Raw genomic sequence first — 21,191 nt, 5'->3', positions numbered from 1 at the left:
TGGAAGTGGAGTTGGCGCTGGTGCTGAGAAACAACGGTAGCTCATGGGGCATCGATCGCAAAGCCGGCCCAATCTGCGCTGTACACATCAAAGCTCCGTTGCCTGGCTTCATAGCAACCAGCGCCTTTGCCGTTGTCTAGTAAACAAAACATGACGACGGTCCATCTGCCGGCGGTGAGAAGTTTGTCCGGGAAGAGCGGAAGCTAGTCCCTTTGGAGAAATATTCCCAAAGCAGTCTAGCTGCGCCTGGTCGGTAAGCTGGCCAATGGAAACGGGGCACACAATTCTTGCATCTTGCCCTGAGCCCTCCCGTGCACTACTCTCAAGCGAAAAAAAGAACGTCGAACGCGGGAGACTCTCGATAACACGACCGAAGCACAATCGACAACAACCCCATCGACCTTGCGCTCCGCTCACCATGAAGTGTTAGTTGAATGCCGTCTCTTCTCGAGTTATCAATTATTCGAATATGAGTTCATACTGACAGGATGGTGAAATAGTCATGAAAGTGGGCCGTGTGGCCATCATCACCCGTGGCCGTTACGCCGGTAAGAAGGTACGACAAGCCTTTTCTTTTCCTACATGTTGTAGCGGGGAATTTGGATGAAGGATCTGGTTCGGATTTTTCGATGGTCGATAGTGAAAGGAGAGGGAGACGTTCCGGACGAATTGGGGGCGAGAGATCGATTGGAACAGGATCAAGATTGGACATTGAGAAGGATGTGCTGACAAGGGACCTTTTCGCGAAATCACAGGTCGTCATTGTCCAGCCTAACGACACTGGCTCCAAGGCGCACCCCTTCCCCTACGCCATCGTCGCCGGTATCGAGCGCTACCCTCTCAAGGTCACCCGCCGCATGGGCAAGAAGATGGTCGAGAAGCGCAGCCGCATCAAGCCTTTCATCAAGGTCGTCAACTACAACCACTTGATGCCCACCCGTTACACTCTTGAGCTTGAGGGTCTCAAGGGTGCCGTCAGCCAGGAGACCTTCAAGGAAGTCTCCACGCGCGAGGACGCCAAGAAGAACGTCAAGAAGGCCCTCGAGGACAGATACACCAGCGGCAAGAACAGATGGTTCTTCACTCCTCTGCGTACGTGCAATCTTCGCTTATTGTCACTTGCAGTGAGATAGTTGTGTGCTGATTATGGTCTCTACACAGGTTTCTAAACGGGGTATTTTGGGGCGTTTTGTCGTTTGAGCGCGCAAGGTTCTAGATGAGGCAAACGGAGGGAAGAAAAAGGGCATCGAGTACATTCGGTTCATGAGCATGGCATTAAACGAAAGGAGTATACCATAGCTGGATGCGGAACTTGGAATGTATCGATGCACAGGTCCAAGACTTGGCCATGTTTCTTTTATGAGGGCGGCCATCCAGAACTGGCGCCCGTCCTGAAATGAAAATATGAACAAATTCAATTCTCTTCTGTTGTCTCAAATGTCTCGATTCTTGGGCAAAATCAGTGCCATTCTCGGTTCATTTGCTGCAGGTTTACTAACAGATATCCAATTTGCTTACCGCTGCGAACGAAGTTTGTCCCACGCTCGACTCGGCTTAATGTGTCAGCAGTGGTCCTTCCAACTTTGTACATTCCGAATTCCCGCGCCAGACCCTGCCGATCTATCAGCCCAGGTATTGATCGAAACCTCGTTAACCTTAGTTCAATCAAGCCCTCGGTTCAATCTCGTGATTTCAACTGCTCAGCAAATCGATTTCAGTATCAGTTGCCACGCCTCGGAAACACAGTAGAGACAAGCCTCAAGATCCGAGGATACAGCTACCCTTGCCGCACTGTAACAGTAGGCGCATACCGTTCGAAGGATATGATCTGTGTGGCACAGAGCACTCTGTCAAACTCGACGATGCATGCGAGGATCCTCGCATTGCCTCGTCCGGGGTCCAGTCATACGGCTGTATTTCGCGGTTTCTAACCCATGTCGATGTCTTTCCGAGTCCATGTAACTAGCTGCGATGGTGCATTATAACCCATGTCGGATACATTTGCTCTTTTTCGCGACGATCGTCCAAGGGCGTCTAGTGTTGCGAACGGGGTCCACCTGAGGCAATTTTAATCCCATATACGCATGTCGGTTGGGTGATCTTCGAGATTACGGCTTCACGCTTCACCTACACACATGCCATGCCAACCATATTTGAGGCAATACTCAATGGAACAACATGCCTGTAACGCAAGAACATTGTTCAGTAGATTCTATTTACATAGTAGATGAAATCAATTTAGGCTCGCCACTCGACCTCCTATCGATTTGCATCACTTGCATATGGATGGTTAAATATATATGTCGATTGGTCAAGAAAACACACCACAGCTCAGCAATGCTCGTGAAGTCTGCCTTTGTCCTCAAGTACCTCGAATTAACCCAATTGAAACATTGGCTTTGGTCGTCAATACTACTCCACTGTTTAGACAGGCTATGCAATGGTTTTCTGAACATCGCAGCGCAAGCATTTGCGGCTACTGGACTGTTAACGGAGCGGGGACTGAGGGGTTTAGGAATAGAGCCAGGACATAGTTTTATACAATTGTTATGACCGAAGAGGCGCAACAAAAGTACGGAGCACGACGACAGTCGACGACCGCATTTGGTTTTTCCCAAGCATTTGGATGGACTGGGTTGACGCAACAGAATGGAAATGCTAATTGACGCTCAGGCCGACTGATAAATCGAGCTAAAAGAACTTTGCAGACGGGAAGAATCAATCAAATCACTGGCAGGCTAACGGATCAGGCGTAAACGAATCACAGTTCTTCTCTTTGCAGAGAATTCTTTCGAAGAAGAGGGCGCTACATGTTCCCTGGACGAGAACTTAATGAGACGCAAAGAAACCCCCGTGCCTTCTGTTAGTTACTGATAAGCTCCTCGTATACCCCTAGTTCAATGAGGAACAATAGTGAATGATGCATAACCATGATTATGCAGAAGGGATATGAATATATGATGCTGTCTTAATCCTTCGACTAAGTATCCATGCTCTATTACATTTGATACCTTTGCTTTATTGGGAAACTTGATAGCACTACTTGGCCTACTGGGCTTCATCTCCCAGCCTTTTAGCGATTGACCCACTATCACATGCTGCAAACCATCAAACCTTAGGTAGTGCCCTTCAATGGAGTCATTACACGTAACTAAATAAGACAGTTGATATGAGTTCTTTGGCAAATGCTAAGGTACCCATTGTCTATTGATCTGCAACATATGGATGGAAGGTACCTAATTCTCATCTTTAAACTTTTTTCAGATGTCTAGCGTTCCAAGCGCCTTTGCCACACTACAAAGTACAGAGTACTGATAACGCAAATCCGATTCACCGTACAAGGCCAAGGCACAGGAACTGGTAATCCGGGATTTTTTTTTATCATGTTTCAGTGCTCAAATGGATTGAATGACATGCTTCACGCTTCGGCCCAATGATTCGATCCATGGGAAAGCAAAAGCGGGTGGCAGAGAGGACTGAACGTCGTGGACCCCCCTGGCCGGAACGTTTCTAGCAGTGTTTGCCCTCCCCTGTCAAATTAGATGCAGATTATCGGGCACATAGAGACGAATGATTTAAGATGAAATTCTCGGGTTCGGACTACTCGACGGAAAGCTACCGGGGGTTCCAGGCCCTCTTCCGATGATACGACGATGACGGTAGGAGCGTTGATAATGAGGTTATACACTTTGACCAACGGGAGCCCCTCCTTGGCGCCTGCTTTCAGCAAACAGGGCCCGCTATCACATGCAAAGTCAAGCTCCTACTGCTGCATCAGGAAAAGAGGATAAAATAGGTACCTACTATAGAATGGGCGAAGAAATCGACAGGGAAGCTGCCACTCCGTACAACATCTATCTACCATACCAAGACTGATTTGAGGATCGAGCGATGGCAAATACTAACTCTATAAATACAGGAGAGGTAGTTTAGACTGACTGGACTGACATGTGCTGATGTTCCTCCCATTTCCAATTTCGCTCCTGTAATCTATATAGTCATCCAGATCATCCTACACTCTTATCTCCCGTAAACTTTCCGACCACTCTCAAGCACCTACCTACCTTTATCTTCCCCCCTCGTCCTAAGTAGCTTCTTACTTCGTGACCTCTCTCGGTGGATACATTCTCACATTAAGGACTCCACAGCTCCCTTCCTAAAGGTATGTTGTATCTCATCACATACATCTACCATCCTCTTTTTGCTAATTTACATTTCCTGTATATTAGACTCTATGCCTCACGCAGAGAACGGAACAATGGGTGAGCCTTCTATCAACGGCGAGAAGGTCCATTCTCACTTCCTCGATGTAAGTTCCCTCGAGATGCCTGCTTGTTTGCGTGACAGTTGTCCGTGTAACATGTTACTGATCACAATGCGCCATAGCACCTTACCTCGTACCCGGTCGTTTCTGATTCGATCACCGTCTTCAAAAGCAACAAATATGGTGCCAAGTCCTTGGAGTATGCCGACCAAGGCTACGCCAGCATCGCCAAACCGTTACTTCCCTACTTGTCGAAGCCCTACGGTTACGTCGCGCCGTATGTTGCTCAGGTAGATAGCCTCGGAGATCAAGGATTGACCAAGCTCGACACATCGTTCCCCATCATCAAGGAGGACACAGATAAGATAAAAGGAACGATCTACGATACAGCCTTCTTCCCCGTGCGTCTGGCTGGTGATGTCAAAAGCCATGTCTTCGAGACTTTTGGATCGGAATACAAGAAGTGCGGCGGTGACGGAATGGTTGCAGGCGGCAAGGCTGCCATCAGCACCAGCCTGATCCTATCTCAAGAATCATTGGCCTATATCAGCTCGTTCCTTCAAAAGAAAGCTCAGACGAAGGAGGCCGGCAATGACAAAACCAATTAAGCGACATATCGTGGGGATAAATGGTTACTCTTACTTCTGCTTCCTTTTCTTCTTCCTGAACTGTGCTCTCCTTTCGCCAACATTTTTTCCTTTTCTGTCTGAGAGACAAAATGCTTCTCTGTAATTCATTGCTCGTATGGTTCGCATTTGGATACTCCTGGTGGGATCGTTTGTATCAGTCACAGTTAGATATTTATATATTCTGATGAACACCATCAAAACCCCGAAGCTAATCCAAAGCATAAGCGCCTGCTCGTACTGCAGTGCTTATTGTCAAGACATTACAGTTTTCGTCAATTCCCACAGACGAAGGGCAATGGATACATACGTCATTGTGGTATAATCTACACTGAGAATGGACACATGCAGCCAGCGCAGCTGCATAAGAACTAAAGGCAGCATACCAATTAATTAATGTGAAGATCTGGTGTTCATCGTCTTTTACTTTTTCCTTTTTTTTACCTCTTTTTACCACTTTTTTTTTTGACATATAAAAGTTATGGGCGCTTGCATGTGATTCCAACGTATAGATAGATAGTGGAGGCCAAGAAACGGAAAGGTTATCGCTACCCGAAGCGGATAAATCACGCCTGGTCCCACTATCAAGGTGACGGCGCGTCAAACGCGTCTGGCCAATCTTCACAGTGTCAGGAAACTGCCTAATTACACATAGCGATGCGATATGACTTACTGGCTACGGAGTAGTCTGCCGAGAATTATCTGCGTCTTCATCGCTGTTCATCAACATTCTACATCCGCACCCTCGCCATGCCTCTAGTTCGCAAACGCCGAGCTGTGAGTCACCTGTCACTTCATGACCAATCCGTTGCCAGACTAAACCAAAGCCCAAACATAGGAACAACCGCTCGAATCTGACAATGATGATGAAGTTTCAACTCCGGTCGCTGGCCCGGTCTCTACAGAGAATGCTCGTCGCCGTCTCCGACGCACGTCAGACTCGGAAAGCGACGACGACGCCGACCCGGACGACGCTCGCGCCCCGAGTTCTATGGATGTGATGGTTAAGAAGCTGGTCCGGCTAGCGCTGGCGAGTGAGTTATCGCGGCAACCGATCCGCCGGACAGATATAAGCACGAAGGTCCTGGGAGAACAGGGGTCACGCCAGTTCAAAATGGTCTTCGAGATGGCGCAGAAGACATTACGAGAGACGTTCGGGATGCAATTGGCCGAGTTGCCGGTGAAGGAGAAGGTGACTATTCAACAACGAAGAGGTACGTGACCTTGGTTACAAGGACAGCCAGATGACGAGGATTTTCTGACCCCGAAGTAGCCGCCCAAAAAGTCGACAGGCCCTCGTCCACAAACAAATCCTGGATTCTTACGAGTACTCTTCCTCTTGCGTATAGAAAGCTCGAGGTCCTTCCACCAACAAGAGCGCCCCTTGAAGGCACCTATACCGGGCTGTATTCCTTCATCATTGCCGTGATCCTGCTCAATGGCGGTTCCTTACCGGAGCAGAAACTCGAGCGCTACCTCAAGCGTACCAATGCTGATACGTACACGCCCATCGATCGTACGGACCGGTTTCTCCAGCGTCTATGCAAAGAGGGATATCTCATCCGTAATCGGGAAATGGATGGTGGAGAAGAAATCATCGAGTACATGGTCGGGCCGCGCGGTAAGGTCGAGGTGGGCGTTCAGGGAGTGACCGGGTTGGTGCGGGAAGTCTACGGTCGTCAGGGCGCTGTTGAAGGGGACGATTCCACGCCTGCGGAGCGAGCGCAGATGGAGGAATTCGAGTCTCGGCTGGCTCGGAGTCTAGGTATCAGGCGACCTGGGGCTCGGGTGGCTGATAATCAAGACGAAAGCGAAGATGACGAAGATGGTGAGGCACCAGAGCGAAGTCGAAGACTTCGCGGTCCTGGTTCTGATGCCGAGGGAGACGACGACAGTGACGGTTAAGTTTGAGTGGCTCTGAATTTGGCTATTATTTGTGTGCCCTTTATTATCTATGATAAATATGATACCCTCAATTGACTGTTTAAATATACGAGATAAGGAATTATAGTGTCTGTATAGCCTACCGGTGTTCGCAGTATGTGGGAGCATATGAGCGGACATATATGTTGGACGTGTTGAGCCTATTCGGCACAATGCGCATTGCTCATCCACCTTGCTAGCTACCTTAAATGACTTGCACCGATGTCTTCTAATACTGGTGTTATCACTAGTCTTCGTATTTTCCATCATACTCAGCGGCTACCACGTCCCCATCGATATTGTCAGAGGAAGAACACCTTGGAATGCAATCCCATGGGCTGTTATTTATGATCCATAGTACATCAAAGCAGCTGCATCTAGTAACAACATGGAATGAGAACGCGCAACAGTATACAACTCGAATAGTCTATTGACCCAAAATGTATAGAGAGATATAGTCATAAGGTCGTACACCCAGAAAGAGTCAGCCCATCGCCGTCAATGATCTACCTAGCCTACTCGCTGTCACTGGCACTATCATGTACCGAGCCATTATCCCCAGTGTCCCGAAGACCCTCGGCCAGAATATATTCAGCCTGCTGTAGGGTGGATTTGATATGCTGGTTGTTGTTGTAGACCAGCTCAACGGGCTTCTGGCCGTGCTTGTTCCGTACGCGCGGATCGCAGCCAGCTTCGCACATCATTTTGATCATTTCGAGACCAAGCTCGGGGTCCTTGTCGTTGGCGAAGCGCACGGCGCAGTGGAGGGGGGTGTCTTTGTCGAGGCGGGTGAGGGGGTCACATTCGAAGTATTGGATGTCGAAAAGGGCGTCCATTGTATCATCTGCCAAAGCAGATCATTATTAGTCTATATTGATATATATGGATAGCGGATTGACGGGGATCGCCTGGACCTACAGCTTCCGTACATCGCACATATGTGCAGGGCATGGTTCCCCAATGCATCTGTCACGCTGTTGAAAAACTCCGCGACCTCTTCGTTCGATTTACCGCTCATTGTATCCAGCACCTGCTCGATCAGGTGAGGCTGGTCTCGGCGGCATGCCTCGACGACCAGTTCGCGGGGTGACGCGCCCTTTCTGGTCAGTTCCTTAACTCACGATAGCTGGAAGCATCACTCACTTCGTCCGCCATTTTGCTGAGTACGAAACAGAAACTGGGTTGTAAAAATGTCCCGTACCAGTGACACAATTTCAGACTTTTGATATCCTTCTTATAAAAATGTTGTGGTGTGGTTTGGTGGTATTATGCGGGGTAGAATTGGAAGCTGTACGAAATAGGACTGTATAAGGAGGCTGTTACGGCAGATCGGAGCCACCACCACAAATCAGAAGACAATAGGGGAACAAGGAACTTTGGTTTACAAGCCAGCTTTTGGGATGCCTAGAGGTGTGATGGAATCTAGTGTAAGGAGACTATCTAGACATAGAAAATTGAAGTACCTTAATATTTCCAGTTCTGCTGTTCCTTATCTGTTTAGTGATACTCTGGTACATCAACTCAGGTACCTTATCCAGGGATTGCCTATCTACAAGGTGCTGCCTGATAACCGCTCGGATGATCCATTGTCCGTTCCGCTGCATGTGCCCCGCGTCCAATCGGCGGCTGTCATTGTTATTTTGCATACAGGCGCGCGGCAAAGACTAAATTCCTCTCCGCCAACGACGTCGTTACTTGAAGGCGTACGCCAGAAGCAGTTGCTCCATTATTGTTGAGACCAGAGTCCCTTGCCGTGAAATTGTCGCACAGGAGCAGGATAGTCTGCAGAGTACATTACTCGTCTGAAACTTAGTATACGAACATATTGTCAGATTCCTGGCGAGAGGCTCCAAGATGTTGACATGTGAGTTAAATACCCCGCCGGCTTGATAGCAGCTCGGTAGAAAGACATGAGACTGACATAAGCTGTTCACCTTGCCAGTTTGCCCGAATTGCGGCAATTCTCTGACCATTTCACGCGGCGAGCCAACTCGAGAGTATCCCCTCGGCGTCAACCGATTCGAATGCCGGACATGTCCCTATCAGCATCTTCTGAAGCACGGTAGACAAGAGAAAACCAGCATGAAACAGAAGGAGGTGGAAGACGTCCTTGGAGGCAAGGAAGAGTTTGCGAACGCCGACAGCATGGGCAGTAAGTACTGGATTGTTGCAATATGAGGTTTTTGAGCTTTGCAGTGGAGGCTAACACGGATGGTGTTTGTTCTGCGTTACAGCCCAGTGCCCCGCCGAAGATTGCAATGGCGATCGTGCATACTTCTTCCAGCTGCAGATTCGGAGTGCGGATGAACCTATGACTACATTCCTTAAGGTGAGCGTTTCCGTTCCCGCAGTCATGCTGCCAGCTGCATCATGCGCAGTGCTAACTGCATATGATAGTGTACTACATGCGGTGCGCGGTGGAGAGAAAATTGATCATCGCCATCGAGTGACGGTGACGACGGCAATAATTGCACCAAACGCACTGCTTGATTGACTCATAGATTGATAACGAGGCGAATATGGAGCAAGGAAAAAGGCGCTAATTTTTTTTTCTTTTTTTCTGTTGTTTATTGTGCTTGCAGCAGTTGGAGGATTTGTTGTTCATAGACAGGAGCTTCAGAGATACCCCTCATTGTCGATTATCTACACGTGTAGCTGTTGAGTATCTAGGCTCTCGACTATTCGGATTAGCCGCACCTTTTTTACTTTCTGCTCTTGTTCAGTAATTCCTTACCGCCTTTCTTTTCTTAGAACCCACATATCATAATCACTGAATCTGGATTGGTTAAATTACGTAGCTTTGTGTGATCTTCCAAGTTCCAAATGACTCAAGAGGACCATTTTGGGGGTCCGATAAATCTAATTCAGTTCAACCAACTAACTGATGAGGGGCATCTACGCAAGGCCGTGACTCGAAAAAGTTGGCGGCAACAATAATCCAGCCTCCCTAGCAACTGTGTTGATAGTGGTGAGGTAAAAAAAAGTTCTTCCTTTCTTGTTAATGTATCGTCTGTAGACTAGATAGGCTTCCTTTTTTGAGCCGTCGACCTTACAGTGAAAATCCTAATTGTGGGTCAAGGAGGGGCGCCACTCGGCCGGGCCACCTTGTGCTGCCCATTAGGCAAATAGAGACCATGAGTTGCCGCGGGGTTCTGTTACAGGACATAGAAATCAAGCCCCTCGCTCGTAGTAGACTATATACTGCGTCGTAGTGTGTGGTACGTTGTAGTAGTAGGATAGACAGGTTGTACTGGAACCCTCCTGCGTTGATGCCCAGTTTTCCAGTCCGAAATCCACTATAGACATTGGGAAAATAGGTAGATACAGTGTAAGACTGTAGAGGTTGGAAAAAATTTTTTCTCGCTCCCTCCTTTCTTTGCTTGTAAAAAAAGACAGTGGATCCAGACTCGGAGCACCCAAAAGGACGTGAACCAAGGAAATGCAGGATCTTCCACCAGACAACAGCGCGAAAAATCTGATCGAAGCAGCCCAACCGACTTGACACTCCGCCGCCTGTGAAGATTTTGCGCTGGTCCCGCACCATCAGAGTGGGGCATTTACCCCTCCATGTCCAATGATAACAGCGGCTCGCCAAGGGTTTGAGCCCGCCGCTTAGTCGTTGTCTCGCTTGACCCCTCCATATAAGGATTTCCCCTCCTCCCCTCCCACAAAATTTTTCTTCTCTTCCCTCCTCGTCCGCTTCAGTACGTATATCTTCCCCCTCTTCCTATTCCGTCCTTCTTTCTTTCATCTTTTCAACTAACATCTTCGCTCAGTACCTCTACGCATACTAGCCGTAGTACCTGAGCAATTTCCACAGAACTTCTCTAGTATCTTACAAAGAACTACAAGGTTCAAACCTAACCGTCAAAATGGGGTGAGTGAAAGGCCTTGTCCAAGTCGGTCCGTCATTAGGCTGGGTTGGCTAACTTTTTATCTTCTCTCTACAGTAAGGAAGACAAGACTCACATCAACATCGTCGTTATCGGCCACGTCGATTCCGGCAAGTCGACCACCACCGGTCACATGATCTACAAGTGCGGTGGTATCGACCAGCGTACTATTGAGAAGTTCGAGAAGGAAGCCGCCGAACTCGGCAAGGGTTCCTTCAAGTACGCCTGGGTTCTTGACAAGCTCAAGTCCGAGCGTGAGCGTGGTATCACCATCGACATTGCCCTCTGGAAGTTCCAGACTCCCAAGTATGAGGTCACTGTCATTGGTAAGTTTGACTCTGTCAGGACGTGTTGTGACTGTAGCTAACACTATCTCAAGATGCCCCCGGTCACCGTGACTTCATCAAGAACATGATCACTGGTACCTCCCAGGCTGATTGCGCTATCCTCATCATTGCCTCCGGTACTGGTGAGTTCGAGGCTGGTATCTCCAAGGATGGCCAGACCCGTGAGCACGCTCTGCTTGCTTTCACCCTCGGTGTCAAGCAGCTCATCGTTGCCCTCAACAAGATGGACACCTGCAAGTGGTCCGAGGATCGTTACAACGAAATTGTCAAGGAAACCTCCAACTTCATCAAGAAGGTCGGCTACAACCCCAAGGCCGTTCCCTTCGTCCCCATCTCCGGTTTCAACGGTGACAACATGCTTGAGCCCTCCTCCAACTGCCCCTGGTACAAGGGATGGGAGAAGGAGACCAAGGCCGGCAAGGTCACTGGTAAGACCCTCATTGAGGCCATCGACGCCATTGAGCCTCCCGTCCGTCCCTCCAACAAGCCCCTCCGTCTTCCCCTCCAGGATGTCTACAAGATCTCTGGTATCGGAACGGTCCCCGTCGGCCGTGTCGAGACCGGTGTCATCAAGCCCGGCATGGTCGTCACCTTCGCCCCCGCCAACGTCACCACTGAAGTCAAGTCCGTCGAGATGCACCACCAGCAGCTCCAGGAGGGTGTCCCCGGTGACAACGTTGGTTTCAACGTCAAGAACGTTTCCGTCAAGGAAGTTCGCCGTGGTAACGTCGCCGGTGACTCCAAGAACGACCCCCCTCTCGGTGCTGCCTCCTTCAACGCCCAGGTCATCGTCCTCAACCACCCCGGTCAGGTCGGCGCTGGTTACGCCCCGGTCCTCGACTGCCACACTGCCCACATTGCTTGCAAGTTCGCTGAGCTCCTTGAGAAGATTGACCGCCGTACCGGAAAGTCTGTTGAGAACAACCCCAAGTTCATCAAGTCCGGTGATGCCGCTATCGTCAAGATGATTCCTTCCAAGCCCATGTGTGTCGAGTCCTTCACCGACTACCCCCCTCTTGGTCGTTTCGCCGTCCGTGACATGCGCCAGACCGTTGCCGTCGGAGTCGTCAAGTCCGTCGAGAAGTCCGCTGGTGGCGCCGGTAAGGTCACCAAGGCCGCCCAGAAGGCCACCAAGAAATAGAGGATTGGAGAGTGAAAACTTTGCTTGAACATTCTTCTATGAGATGTCATGAAATGACCTTTTTTACGATTAAAATGGAATTAGAGTGAATTCATTTTCATGTCTCACATTTTTGAAGCCGTAGTGTAGTTATTTTGACACCTCCATTGAGTACCTATGTGGATGGGGTACAGTTCCTGTCACCGTCTGTAATTTACCCTGATCTCTGTAAACTACTTTTGTCCTAGGGCATTCAATGCTGGTACGGTGGAGATAGGACACATTGATGTGGCTTATATTTTCACTCGAAACCAGATTCTGTCTTCAGGCTGTTTTTCACCTTCCCAATCTCATTTTGAGTTCTGTTAATGTAGCTACATTAACTATGCAATCCATCAGTCCAATGTCTTATGGCACACTCGTCTTGTTCTAAATTATCCTTGCTCTACTTGATTATTGACTCATCAACTGCTTCAAAGTTGGTGTACAATCAGCGAACTATGACTCTCCAAAGAAACTACGGCTGACGCTTCATGCCATACTATGACAGACAATGTAAACAACAATCTATTTGTACTTGTCCATGTCACCTTGCATTGTCGCCAGTGTATAGACTGCACACACCGCCCAACAGGCCAGTAGTCCTTTATCTGTGAAATGCTGACCTTCTCATAGATGACTGATGACAACCTATCTAGAGCAATAAATGACAAAGTTCGGAAAGCTTTGCCGGCGTACTCAATTTATTGAAGCTCTATGCCCGTGTTCGACATAGATGGATTATTCGCTCTACAATAATTACCCGATCAAAGCCGATCAAACTATGTCTACGCCATAAAGCGCTGAGAGAGATAAAGCTGAAGTATGGTGACACTATCTACACTGATGACACATGACATGACACTAAGACGACAGGGAGCGAATTTAAAAAAGAGGCTCATAGCCTTCCGACTTAAACGCTACCAGGACCCGGTAGCCGGGCATCGTTGAATTCTTGAATGTTTGAGTGCCGCTCCATAGAGGTCTCTGACAGTCAATGTCCGGAGCAGAATGCTGGGTTCCATCAAGAACGGTCTCAAGCTGTTCTGTGTCCTTGATCCGAGACAACAGAGACAACAACTTGTTGACTGGAGTTTTGTCCGGTAAAAAAAGGTCGACAAGTCCTTGCGCGTACAGAGCGTTTTGGACAGGCCAATCTTCGGAAATCAAATTGCAGCCAGATATCTTATAGAGCCTCGCGAACCTCGAGCTCCTGCGGATATGCTGCGTCTGGTGTTGGTAATCGTGGTATTGACCAGCCGCAGCGTGGCCACACCCTACTCTGCGTCGTATCGGATCAGGGTGATCAAGTTTGTGTGTGCCAATTGGTTCAGCTTCGGGCTGTGTAGCACGGACTTCCGCAACAACTTCTGTTGCGGATATGGGCTGATTGTGCTCGTTATCATTCGGAATGGCCATGGTCTCGTTGTCGGTATCTGGGAGTGTTTCGTCAGACCACGCCGTTTGCCGTCAACACTGGACATTTCGGGCGCGGAGACACAAGACTGAAAAACGCCACCATTTTTCGCACATTAGCTACACGGTTCGCTAGCTACTTCACCCCGAGCTTGGAAAAGTATGGGGTCACAGCGGCACGTGGTTCTTCAACTCCTTTTGGAGTTCCTTACCGTTTTTCGTGACCCAATCCACCGTGCGGACGGGATCGAGGAGCACGACGCAGCTGCGCTGACTGCGGGTAAGTCTCGACTTAACTTCTCATTCTGCAGCCTGGACTGCACCCGGTGAACAGTCAATATCTTCCATCTGGATGAGACACTCCGAAGACATACTTTGAATCTTGAACCTGGAAAGAGTTCAAAGATGAGGGTCCAAACAATCTTGCCACTTCCGAAAATAACTAGGAAGATATTGATTCCGATGCATCGGTTGCGTTGAAGCAGCACGCAGCCATAGAGGCAAAGAGCGAGACGCCTGGCGTATATCAAAGATAACGGGAGATCCAGAAGCCCATGTATAGGCTATTGGTTTACGGCTTGTCCTCATTGAAATATGAGACAGTTGATGGAGAGAAAAGAGACGCAGATTACTTGGGGGTCAAGGGGGTTTATATACCTCAAGCATCTCGCTCTGTTTCACTAGCCTCACATCTAGCAATCCCTTTTAGCGAAGCAAGATTCACTCATTTCATTGAACTAGAGGCAATTACTACTTGGTAAGCCCGGCAAAGAAGGTGAAAGAACCAGATATTGGACTTATTGTTAGGGAGGAGTGAATGGCATGCTCATTGAATGGCTGCATAAACAGCAGGCAATACTTCTATCAATGTAAAGTTAATAAAGAGCATGCTGAAAGAAGATATAGATCATAAGGACTTGTACATGTTATTAAGTGTCTTTGAGTTTCTGGTAAAGAGAATGCAGCAGTTGGATGCATCCGTCCAGCCTTGCTACACCGGCGGGATTCTCGACACTCTTACTATAAACTGGTCAGCATCAATCTTCAGGAATGAAATTTAAGATATCTAGCGTCGTCTGTAGTGGAAGCGGTAGAATATTCGATATGTGAGGAGGGTCGTCTTCAGCTCAAACTACTCTAGAATAGGCCGATATTGGTTTCTAGGGTCACTGACAACATCTGCAAGATTAAAAACATAATATCTAAGACAGTATGTCTGACTATGCAGCTCTTTCACTACGGTCCTCCCAAACTCTAAGCCATCATCATCCTGCAGTAAGCCTTGAACAGGACCTGATGGGAAGAAGAGGTTGGGCGCCGCATTCTTAAAATCTTGCCAAAGTCGAGAGTTATTCGGAAGCTTTCCTTCCTGGTGCAACGAACTCGCAGCTGAAGCATCATGTTTTCTACTACGATGAGATACTTCGGCTGCTCATTCCCGTCTTGTCTCGCTCCTCCTCTTCTGTCCATCCATTCAATGTCCTCCTCCAGGGGTAACTTCCTCAGACAACTAAGAGTAATGGCTACCTGAGCTCGAAAGTCTGTAAGTCCATTGCTCAGTTCTAGATAAACAGATGCAGAAACAGTAGTGCAGGAGGAAGATAAGGTGGACTAGAGAATAGAATCTGTCCTTTTGGAGAACGAGTTTCCAATGAGAATATAAGGTAGCGTGTCATTTCACTGACTCTATAAGATGCGTAATTACTCTAGCAGTAAAACAAGTCATCTTAGACAATCAACCTTCAGGCAATGAGAGAGAGATATCAAAGGATGTTTGAAAGTTGTCTTCTGAACAAGCTATTCTTCGTTCACTAGAGTCAGTAAAAGTTCCAGAACCACAAACAAAACTCCAGGACATGCTGAGTTGCAAACAGGAGGAATTGGAGCCTGATCAGTCTACTTAGAGTCCTTGTCAACCAGCTAAACATGCTTGCTGGCCTGCCTTGAGCATCGAATCAGTTGGCAGCTTCGAAAGACACGGAGCACTGTAGCGATTAGGGCTGCTTACAGCTCAACAGCGTTTCGACAACAACAGTATAATTGGCTGGACGCTCTTCGGTATCAACAGGAAAAGTAAGAGTGTCAAACAAGCAGTGGCAGTCATATAATGTTTAGAGAGGGAGTCTTAACATCCACTGCATCAAATCACCCCTTTCATGAAGGGTAGATACCTTTTGTCATCAAACATACAGTATGTTTCTTAAAGCTTACATTCACACCCTGCCTTTATTGTTGGATTTATTGGATTCACTGACTACATTCACAATCAGTACTTCAAGCTTAGTGAGTATCATCTCTCTTGTAAGTGTAGCAGAGCCAGCAACATCAGAGCTCTACTCCTCTCTGCAAATCTTTGCCTCTACCCTACCCCTCGCCGACTACTTATATCTGTTGCGCTCACCCCTTAAGCCAAACAACCTATACACGTGCTTTAATGGATGTTCTCCTGCAGCTTCGGGAATCACATGGGGCACCTCGACTGGCATGTCATGCGCCTCCTCTGTCACCTGTCCTTCAGTCCGACCCTAGACGATTACTACCGCCGTGCAGATGATGAGACGGACACCATGGCTGCAGCTACCAGCAAAAGCATCGAGCGCCGGGACCGGGGGTTCTCAGATTTTTGGTGGCGGACGTGTGAGGGGACACGCAATATGATTCCAACAACCCACCTAGGGCAGGCATATTATTTAATGACGGATGCAGTCAAGTTGCGATACTTACTGCGGATTTTTTATCAAGAGGGTCTCCTTCGCACGGCAGGGGAGGGGCGACTACCACAGTTCCTCCTCTTTATTGACTGGCCGATGGTGATGTGGATTGTGGAGATGTTCCTTGACTCAATTGATGTCAAGTACTAGACTATCCGGGCCACAATGAATGATGGAGCTTGCCGTGAGGCGGCAGAGTGCTCTACCACGGCAGATAGCGACTGCAGTGTGCTTCTCACTTCATACTAGCGTGGTGCTCACGGTTTGCACCTTCATGGACAATGCAGCCAAGTCGTCTTGTTAGAACCACCACTGAACCTCAACACCCTGTTCCAGGCGGTGGGGCGGATGCACCGCCTGGGACAGGGTGACGCGCAAAAGGCCTGGATTCTTCAAGAACATACCATATCGAGGTGGACAGACTGCAACAACATGATCAAGGCACTCCCACAGCTGGTGGCATCCCTGCACGACTTTCCGGCCTTGGAATTCTCAGGGCGATGTGTCTGCATCGGCCAAACAACAATCTGCGCTGCCTCTTTGAACTGCAGCTGGCATAGCCTACTTACGAGTTATAGCCTTGCACTCATTGAAGGAGACTATCCCCTGGCTGTCACCGCCAGGGGCACCCACGTCATGCACCTCCGCCTGCCCCGAGCCGTCGCGGCCCTTCTTCATCTCAGACAGAAGTTTGACAAAACGGTTGTTGTGGTCCTCATGTATTCTTAGCGGGTGTCGGAGGTTAATCTTGGTCCCCGGTAGCAGGATATCTTCTCGCCATTCAGTATCCGGCCCAGCCGTTCCCATCGAAGTGACCAAACATGAGAGGACGAGGACGAACCCTCTGAGCATTGGGCAGACCGTCACTCAACTGGAAACGCTACGAAACCTGTACTTTCGGGACGATGAAGAGTGCTCCCTGGAAGCGGGGAACAGACAGAGCGAACAAGATCTTCAAAGCAGGAAAAGACAGACAGACGACGATGAACACAGCAGATCAAAAAAGAGGATGAAGATAAAGGATTTGACAAGAATGAGTGAACCAGAAAACACAGGGGGACACTACTTAAGAAGTGCCCAAACACGTAGCTGTGCTCCGCCCGATAACGATCAGAACGATGACTACGAACCGCCTGAATCCTTCTCAAACGAGCATTACGAACCAATGGATGATGATTATGATCCACCAGAAGTATTCCCAGATACTGACAGTGAGATCATGGCCATTTCGAATGATAACAAGATGGACCTCCTCTATCGCTATTGTCCAATATTTAAAGCACAAGATTTCGAGATTGTTGCTGGTTATGCTGCGCGGCAGTCAGATGCTATGGCCTTTTGGATGGCGGAGACAAGCGATGCAACTACTTCCGTCAGTGGTTTCCCCCCTCAATACGGTCATGTGGTTTTCATCGCCTCTTGTCGTTGACATATAGATAGGTAGATGAGATGTCTGTCTCCCCGGTGACCACGTCTTCTCGCCTGGTGGCTTCGTACACTGCATTGTCTGCGCCTGCCCCTGAGGACAAAGATGTCGGTATAGATGTCTTCGCGAGCGAGTTGATGGAGGACCCGAGGAAGAGAGCCTTCAATTTTACACTCATACAGAAATATTGGATTCAATGCCACTTACCTTTGCCAGCAGATCGAATCTGGATGCGCTAAATTTATGAAGAGAGAGACTGACTAGCAAGCAAGCTAGAAACAGGGAGCATATGAGAGAATACCGCCGTATTCATCATGACAGAAGGGCCGCATTCAGAAGTCATGCGTGTTGTGCGCGGCTAAGAAACGCAAATGCCTTGAAGAAACTCAAGAACCAGTGCCATAGGGATGCTTTTCTGTTGCAACGTCGCGGCGAAGTTGCAATCGAAGCTTGCACGCAATGTGCGAAAAATGGGGGAGTATTCCAATCATGTGTTGCGGCGCCGGAAGTCGTTGGTGATGACGACAAACGTCGAGTGCTGTTCGCAGGCGCATGTGCAAATTGTATCTGGCACAGTAAAGGGGCCCAGTGCGAGTGTTACGCTGGGAAGTCCTCGCATTGGAACAGTGACGACGATATGTGAGTACCTCCTTCGGCTTCTTCTGCCTTCTTTTCGCTCCTTTCTTCATTTTCTTTTCAGTTTGTACTAATTCTTCTAGGAACATTCTACAACAGGGTGGCCTTCGGGCCTTGGATGGTGGAGAAACCGTTCGTGACTGGCCTTTGGATGAAACCGCCCCTTCCGTTCTCATTTCTTCCCCCGTGGCCACTGAGGTGGCTTCGTCTGCACCCCAGACGGAGACTAAACGCCAGACTCGTTCTGGTCGTACTCGAGACTGCTGCCAGAACATGTTAAGGCGGCGAGGCGAGCTCGTAGAAAGATGCAAATGAGAGGGTACCGGGCCAAAAAAAGCCTTGCTCAACCCTAAACAGAAGCATATCGTACCTGCGAAGAACAAGGTACGGAACGACCAACGGAAGATCTTGCGAGCTAGCGATTCACTGTAGAAAATGAAGGCTAAGTTGCAGATGAGAGTCAGCCGAGCACGAAAGGAGTATCGAAAGCAACTACTCAAGTTGAACAAGCCACTGCGGAAGTCCGGCTCGCCGTCGCTGAGGTTAAACGCTTCAAATTTAACCAGAAGCATGGAATAGCATTGAAGAGCATACCTTCACCTCGGTTCTTTGAGTTGGCTCAGACTGTTGATGAGTCTAGTGACGGAGATACTGGCATAGCTGGGCTCCTGAATCAAGGACGTAGAACGGCTTGAGACTATTCTTGACGGAACCAGGCTTTCGGCCAGCCACCCACTGCTACGAAAACTAAAAGGCCCAGTGGAGCAACACTCACACGTTGAAGATTTCAATGAGGCCGGATACCCCGGTTATGATCACGTTTAATGACCAGAGCTTCTATGGGCCTCTATGGGGAAGGTTGCTTTATATCAAGTCAGCAACGTCTCAATTCGGAGGCTTCGCTTCATGTCGTAAACACCATGAGAAGCCTGTTTATCTAGGGTATGGCAACATCCATTGGTCCATCACAGCAAATGCTAATTATTCTTAGGGAGAATAATAAGAAGTCAGAAGCCCAGAAGGAGAGAAATAGGGCAAAATCGGCTTATTTTGAGCAATATCGAGTCAAGAATGCGAACAAAATGATAGAATGGCCCAAAGAAAGGCTGACCTGTAGCAGAAACTCAAGGTCCAGCACCAGATGAAGGTCAAAAGCCAGACAACATATAATAAGGCACAACTGACCAGGCCAAACTCAAACTTGCTATTACGCAAGTAGAACGACATAAGTTCAATCTAGAAATGAATCACCACAACGGACTCCTTCAGCGGAATTTTTTTTTAATTGGCTGAGCCTTTCATAAAAGATGACCTACAGCGCCCCTTCCAGCGTCTGGTTAGAGAAATTGCCCATTCAATTGATAATAAAGCGCGGCCGTGGCAGGCAACTGCCTTGGTGGCCTTGCAAGAGGCAGCAGAAGCAATGCTAGTCCAGGAGTTTACAAGTACAGAACTCCATTGCAAATGTTACACTTAAATGTACTAATAAATATCATTAATAGTGGTTAATCTTGCCGCCATTCACACGAAGCGTGTCACCATCCAGACTAAAGACACGCATCATATTCAACAGATACAGCAATGCATGACAGGCTTCATCAGATACCCTTGCCGCAGATGAGGCTCTAATGGCTCTATACCATGTACTTAGGTCTAGTCTTTAATAGGAATCGAAGCTTAATTGTATTAGTTTCGTCGGATAATTATATCTCCAGTGGCATAACAGTAACTTAGAAATGGGATAGATAAACAGCAAGAACTAAGGAGTTCATTCTAATCATATAAATATATACATTTTTCTTAGGTAAGTTAGGTTACTCAACCATTAATGTACTATGTAATGAACTACTGCGATATACAAGCATTCAATATCCATACTATTTAAGCATTTAATTATGTCTTTCTAGGTTCGCGAAGATACTACCTCTAATGCATTTTTAGTATGCTGCTATAGCAACCAAGCTTTACTACATATTGGATAGGAAGTTTGTGGAGGTAGTGACAGTAGGTAATACATGCAACAAACAGTAAAAAATCCAAAAGTCCACATTGTAGCAACAGTCCGCCGTATGACCCACTGGCGCCGAGGATTCTCCATATCAATCCGAAGGAGAATTAGGGATGAGAACAACCATGAATCTGAAGCTACAGACGACCACCCAAAGAGCTGGATAGTACCCGAATAACTAGCTCATGAATACTATATCCAGACTGGACAATCAAAATCATCAGAAGTTCGAATACAACCGTTTAGAGTGGAAAGTTTATGTATCTACACACTACTGCAATGGACAATTTCTTCATGAATGTCAAAGAATAACTATCTCCTACCTAATTCACCGAGTCTAACGACGCATGATGGCTCGAATGGCCGCAGTGGAACACGGGATCTCCTGCCCAGCATACGCGCAGCGGTTCCAGATCCGTGCTGCTGCTTTCCTCGACCTTTATGGGTAGAGTCTCTTTAACGTTGATCAGGACGGATCCTGTCTTGGCTTGATGGTTCAGTACGGTGCCAATTTGCTTGTATTCTAATCTCTCACGCGAGCCTACTAAACATGGAAGTGGTCATTCAACACCAGCGATTGCTGGGTCACCTTCATTTAGCTACCTGGCTATCTGAACCGAGCAACCTCAACAGTAACACTTCCAGGGCAACCTCAGAAAGGAAGCAATCGAGTCAAACGGATGTGTGGAATTTCCGTTGCTGTTTCTGTCGGAAAAGATCAAAGCGGTAGCCAATCAACCTCCAGGAAAAACGCATTTGCAGAATGTAGCCTGGCTCAAATG

The 21,191-nt window shown here is 48.1% G+C and overlaps 8 protein-coding genes across 8 annotated transcripts; 5 read left to right on the top strand and 3 right to left on the bottom strand.

Annotated features, from left to right (window-relative positions):
- Positions 1-418: 418 nt before the first annotated feature.
- On the top strand, positions 419-1,133 carry Aud_010382 (60S ribosomal eL27 domain-containing protein; the record flags this gene model as incomplete). Its single annotated transcript, XM_043295225.1, has 3 exons — positions 419-425; positions 501-556; positions 756-1,133. The coding sequence occupies 3 exons, from the start codon at positions 419-421 to the stop codon at positions 1,131-1,133; spliced, it is 441 nt and encodes a 146-aa protein (XP_043151160.1).
- Positions 1,134-4,234: 3,101 nt separating this feature from the next.
- Aud_010381 (putative pathogenesis associated protein Cap20) lies at positions 4,235-4,872 on the top strand (the record flags this gene model as incomplete). Its single annotated transcript, XM_043295224.1, has 2 exons — positions 4,235-4,309; positions 4,387-4,872. 2 exons carry the CDS (start codon positions 4,235-4,237, stop codon positions 4,870-4,872), a joined length of 561 nt encoding a protein of 186 aa, XP_043151159.1.
- Positions 4,873-5,640: 768 nt separating this feature from the next.
- On the top strand, positions 5,641-6,795 carry Aud_010380 (MAGE domain-containing protein; the record flags this gene model as incomplete). Its single annotated transcript, XM_043295223.1, has 3 exons — positions 5,641-5,667; positions 5,729-6,104; positions 6,164-6,795. The coding sequence occupies 3 exons, from the start codon at positions 5,641-5,643 to the stop codon at positions 6,793-6,795; spliced, it is 1,035 nt and encodes a 344-aa protein (XP_043151158.1).
- Positions 6,796-7,328: 533 nt separating this feature from the next.
- On the bottom strand, positions 7,329-7,968 carry Aud_010379 (ankyrin repeat-containing protein ANK1; the record flags this gene model as incomplete). Its single annotated transcript, XM_043295222.1, has 3 exons — positions 7,329-7,657; positions 7,732-7,909; positions 7,957-7,968. The coding sequence occupies 3 exons, from the start codon at positions 7,966-7,968 to the stop codon at positions 7,329-7,331; spliced, it is 519 nt and encodes a 172-aa protein (XP_043151157.1).
- A 927-nt stretch (positions 7,969-8,895) lies between these two features.
- Positions 8,896-9,246, top strand: Aud_010378 (DNA-directed RNA polymerase III core subunit RPC11; the record flags this gene model as incomplete). Its single annotated transcript, XM_043295221.1, has 3 exons — positions 8,896-8,965; positions 9,048-9,142; positions 9,211-9,246. The coding sequence occupies 3 exons, from the start codon at positions 8,896-8,898 to the stop codon at positions 9,244-9,246; spliced, it is 201 nt and encodes a 66-aa protein (XP_043151156.1).
- A 1,439-nt stretch (positions 9,247-10,685) lies between these two features.
- On the top strand, positions 10,686-12,194 carry Aud_010377 (elongation factor 1-alpha; the record flags this gene model as incomplete). Its single annotated transcript, XM_043295220.1, has 3 exons — positions 10,686-10,690; positions 10,764-11,032; positions 11,086-12,194. 3 exons carry the CDS (start codon positions 10,686-10,688, stop codon positions 12,192-12,194), a joined length of 1,383 nt encoding a protein of 460 aa, XP_043151155.1.
- Positions 12,195-13,097: 903 nt separating this feature from the next.
- On the bottom strand, positions 13,098-13,696 carry Aud_010376 (uncharacterized protein; the record flags this gene model as incomplete). The annotated part of the gene is made up of 2 exons (XM_043295219.1): positions 13,098-13,648; positions 13,690-13,696. 2 exons carry the CDS (start codon positions 13,694-13,696, stop codon positions 13,098-13,100), a joined length of 558 nt encoding a protein of 185 aa, XP_043151154.1.
- Positions 13,697-16,639: 2,943 nt separating this feature from the next.
- Positions 16,640-17,146, bottom strand: Aud_010375 (uncharacterized protein; the record flags this gene model as incomplete). Its single annotated transcript, XM_043295218.1, has 2 exons — positions 16,640-16,821; positions 16,909-17,146. The coding sequence occupies 2 exons, from the start codon at positions 17,144-17,146 to the stop codon at positions 16,640-16,642; spliced, it is 420 nt and encodes a 139-aa protein (XP_043151153.1).
- Positions 17,147-21,191: the final 4,045 nt, after the last annotated feature.

This window comes from Aspergillus udagawae (assembly GCF_001078395.1).
Source record: "Aspergillus udagawae IFM 46973 DNA, scaffold_9, whole genome shotgun sequence".
In the NCBI taxonomy this organism is placed as follows: domain Eukaryota; kingdom Fungi; phylum Ascomycota; class Eurotiomycetes; order Eurotiales; family Aspergillaceae; genus Aspergillus; species Aspergillus udagawae.
The sequence above is the reverse complement of the archived record's forward strand: the minus strand, read 5'-3'. Positions and strand labels throughout refer to the sequence as shown.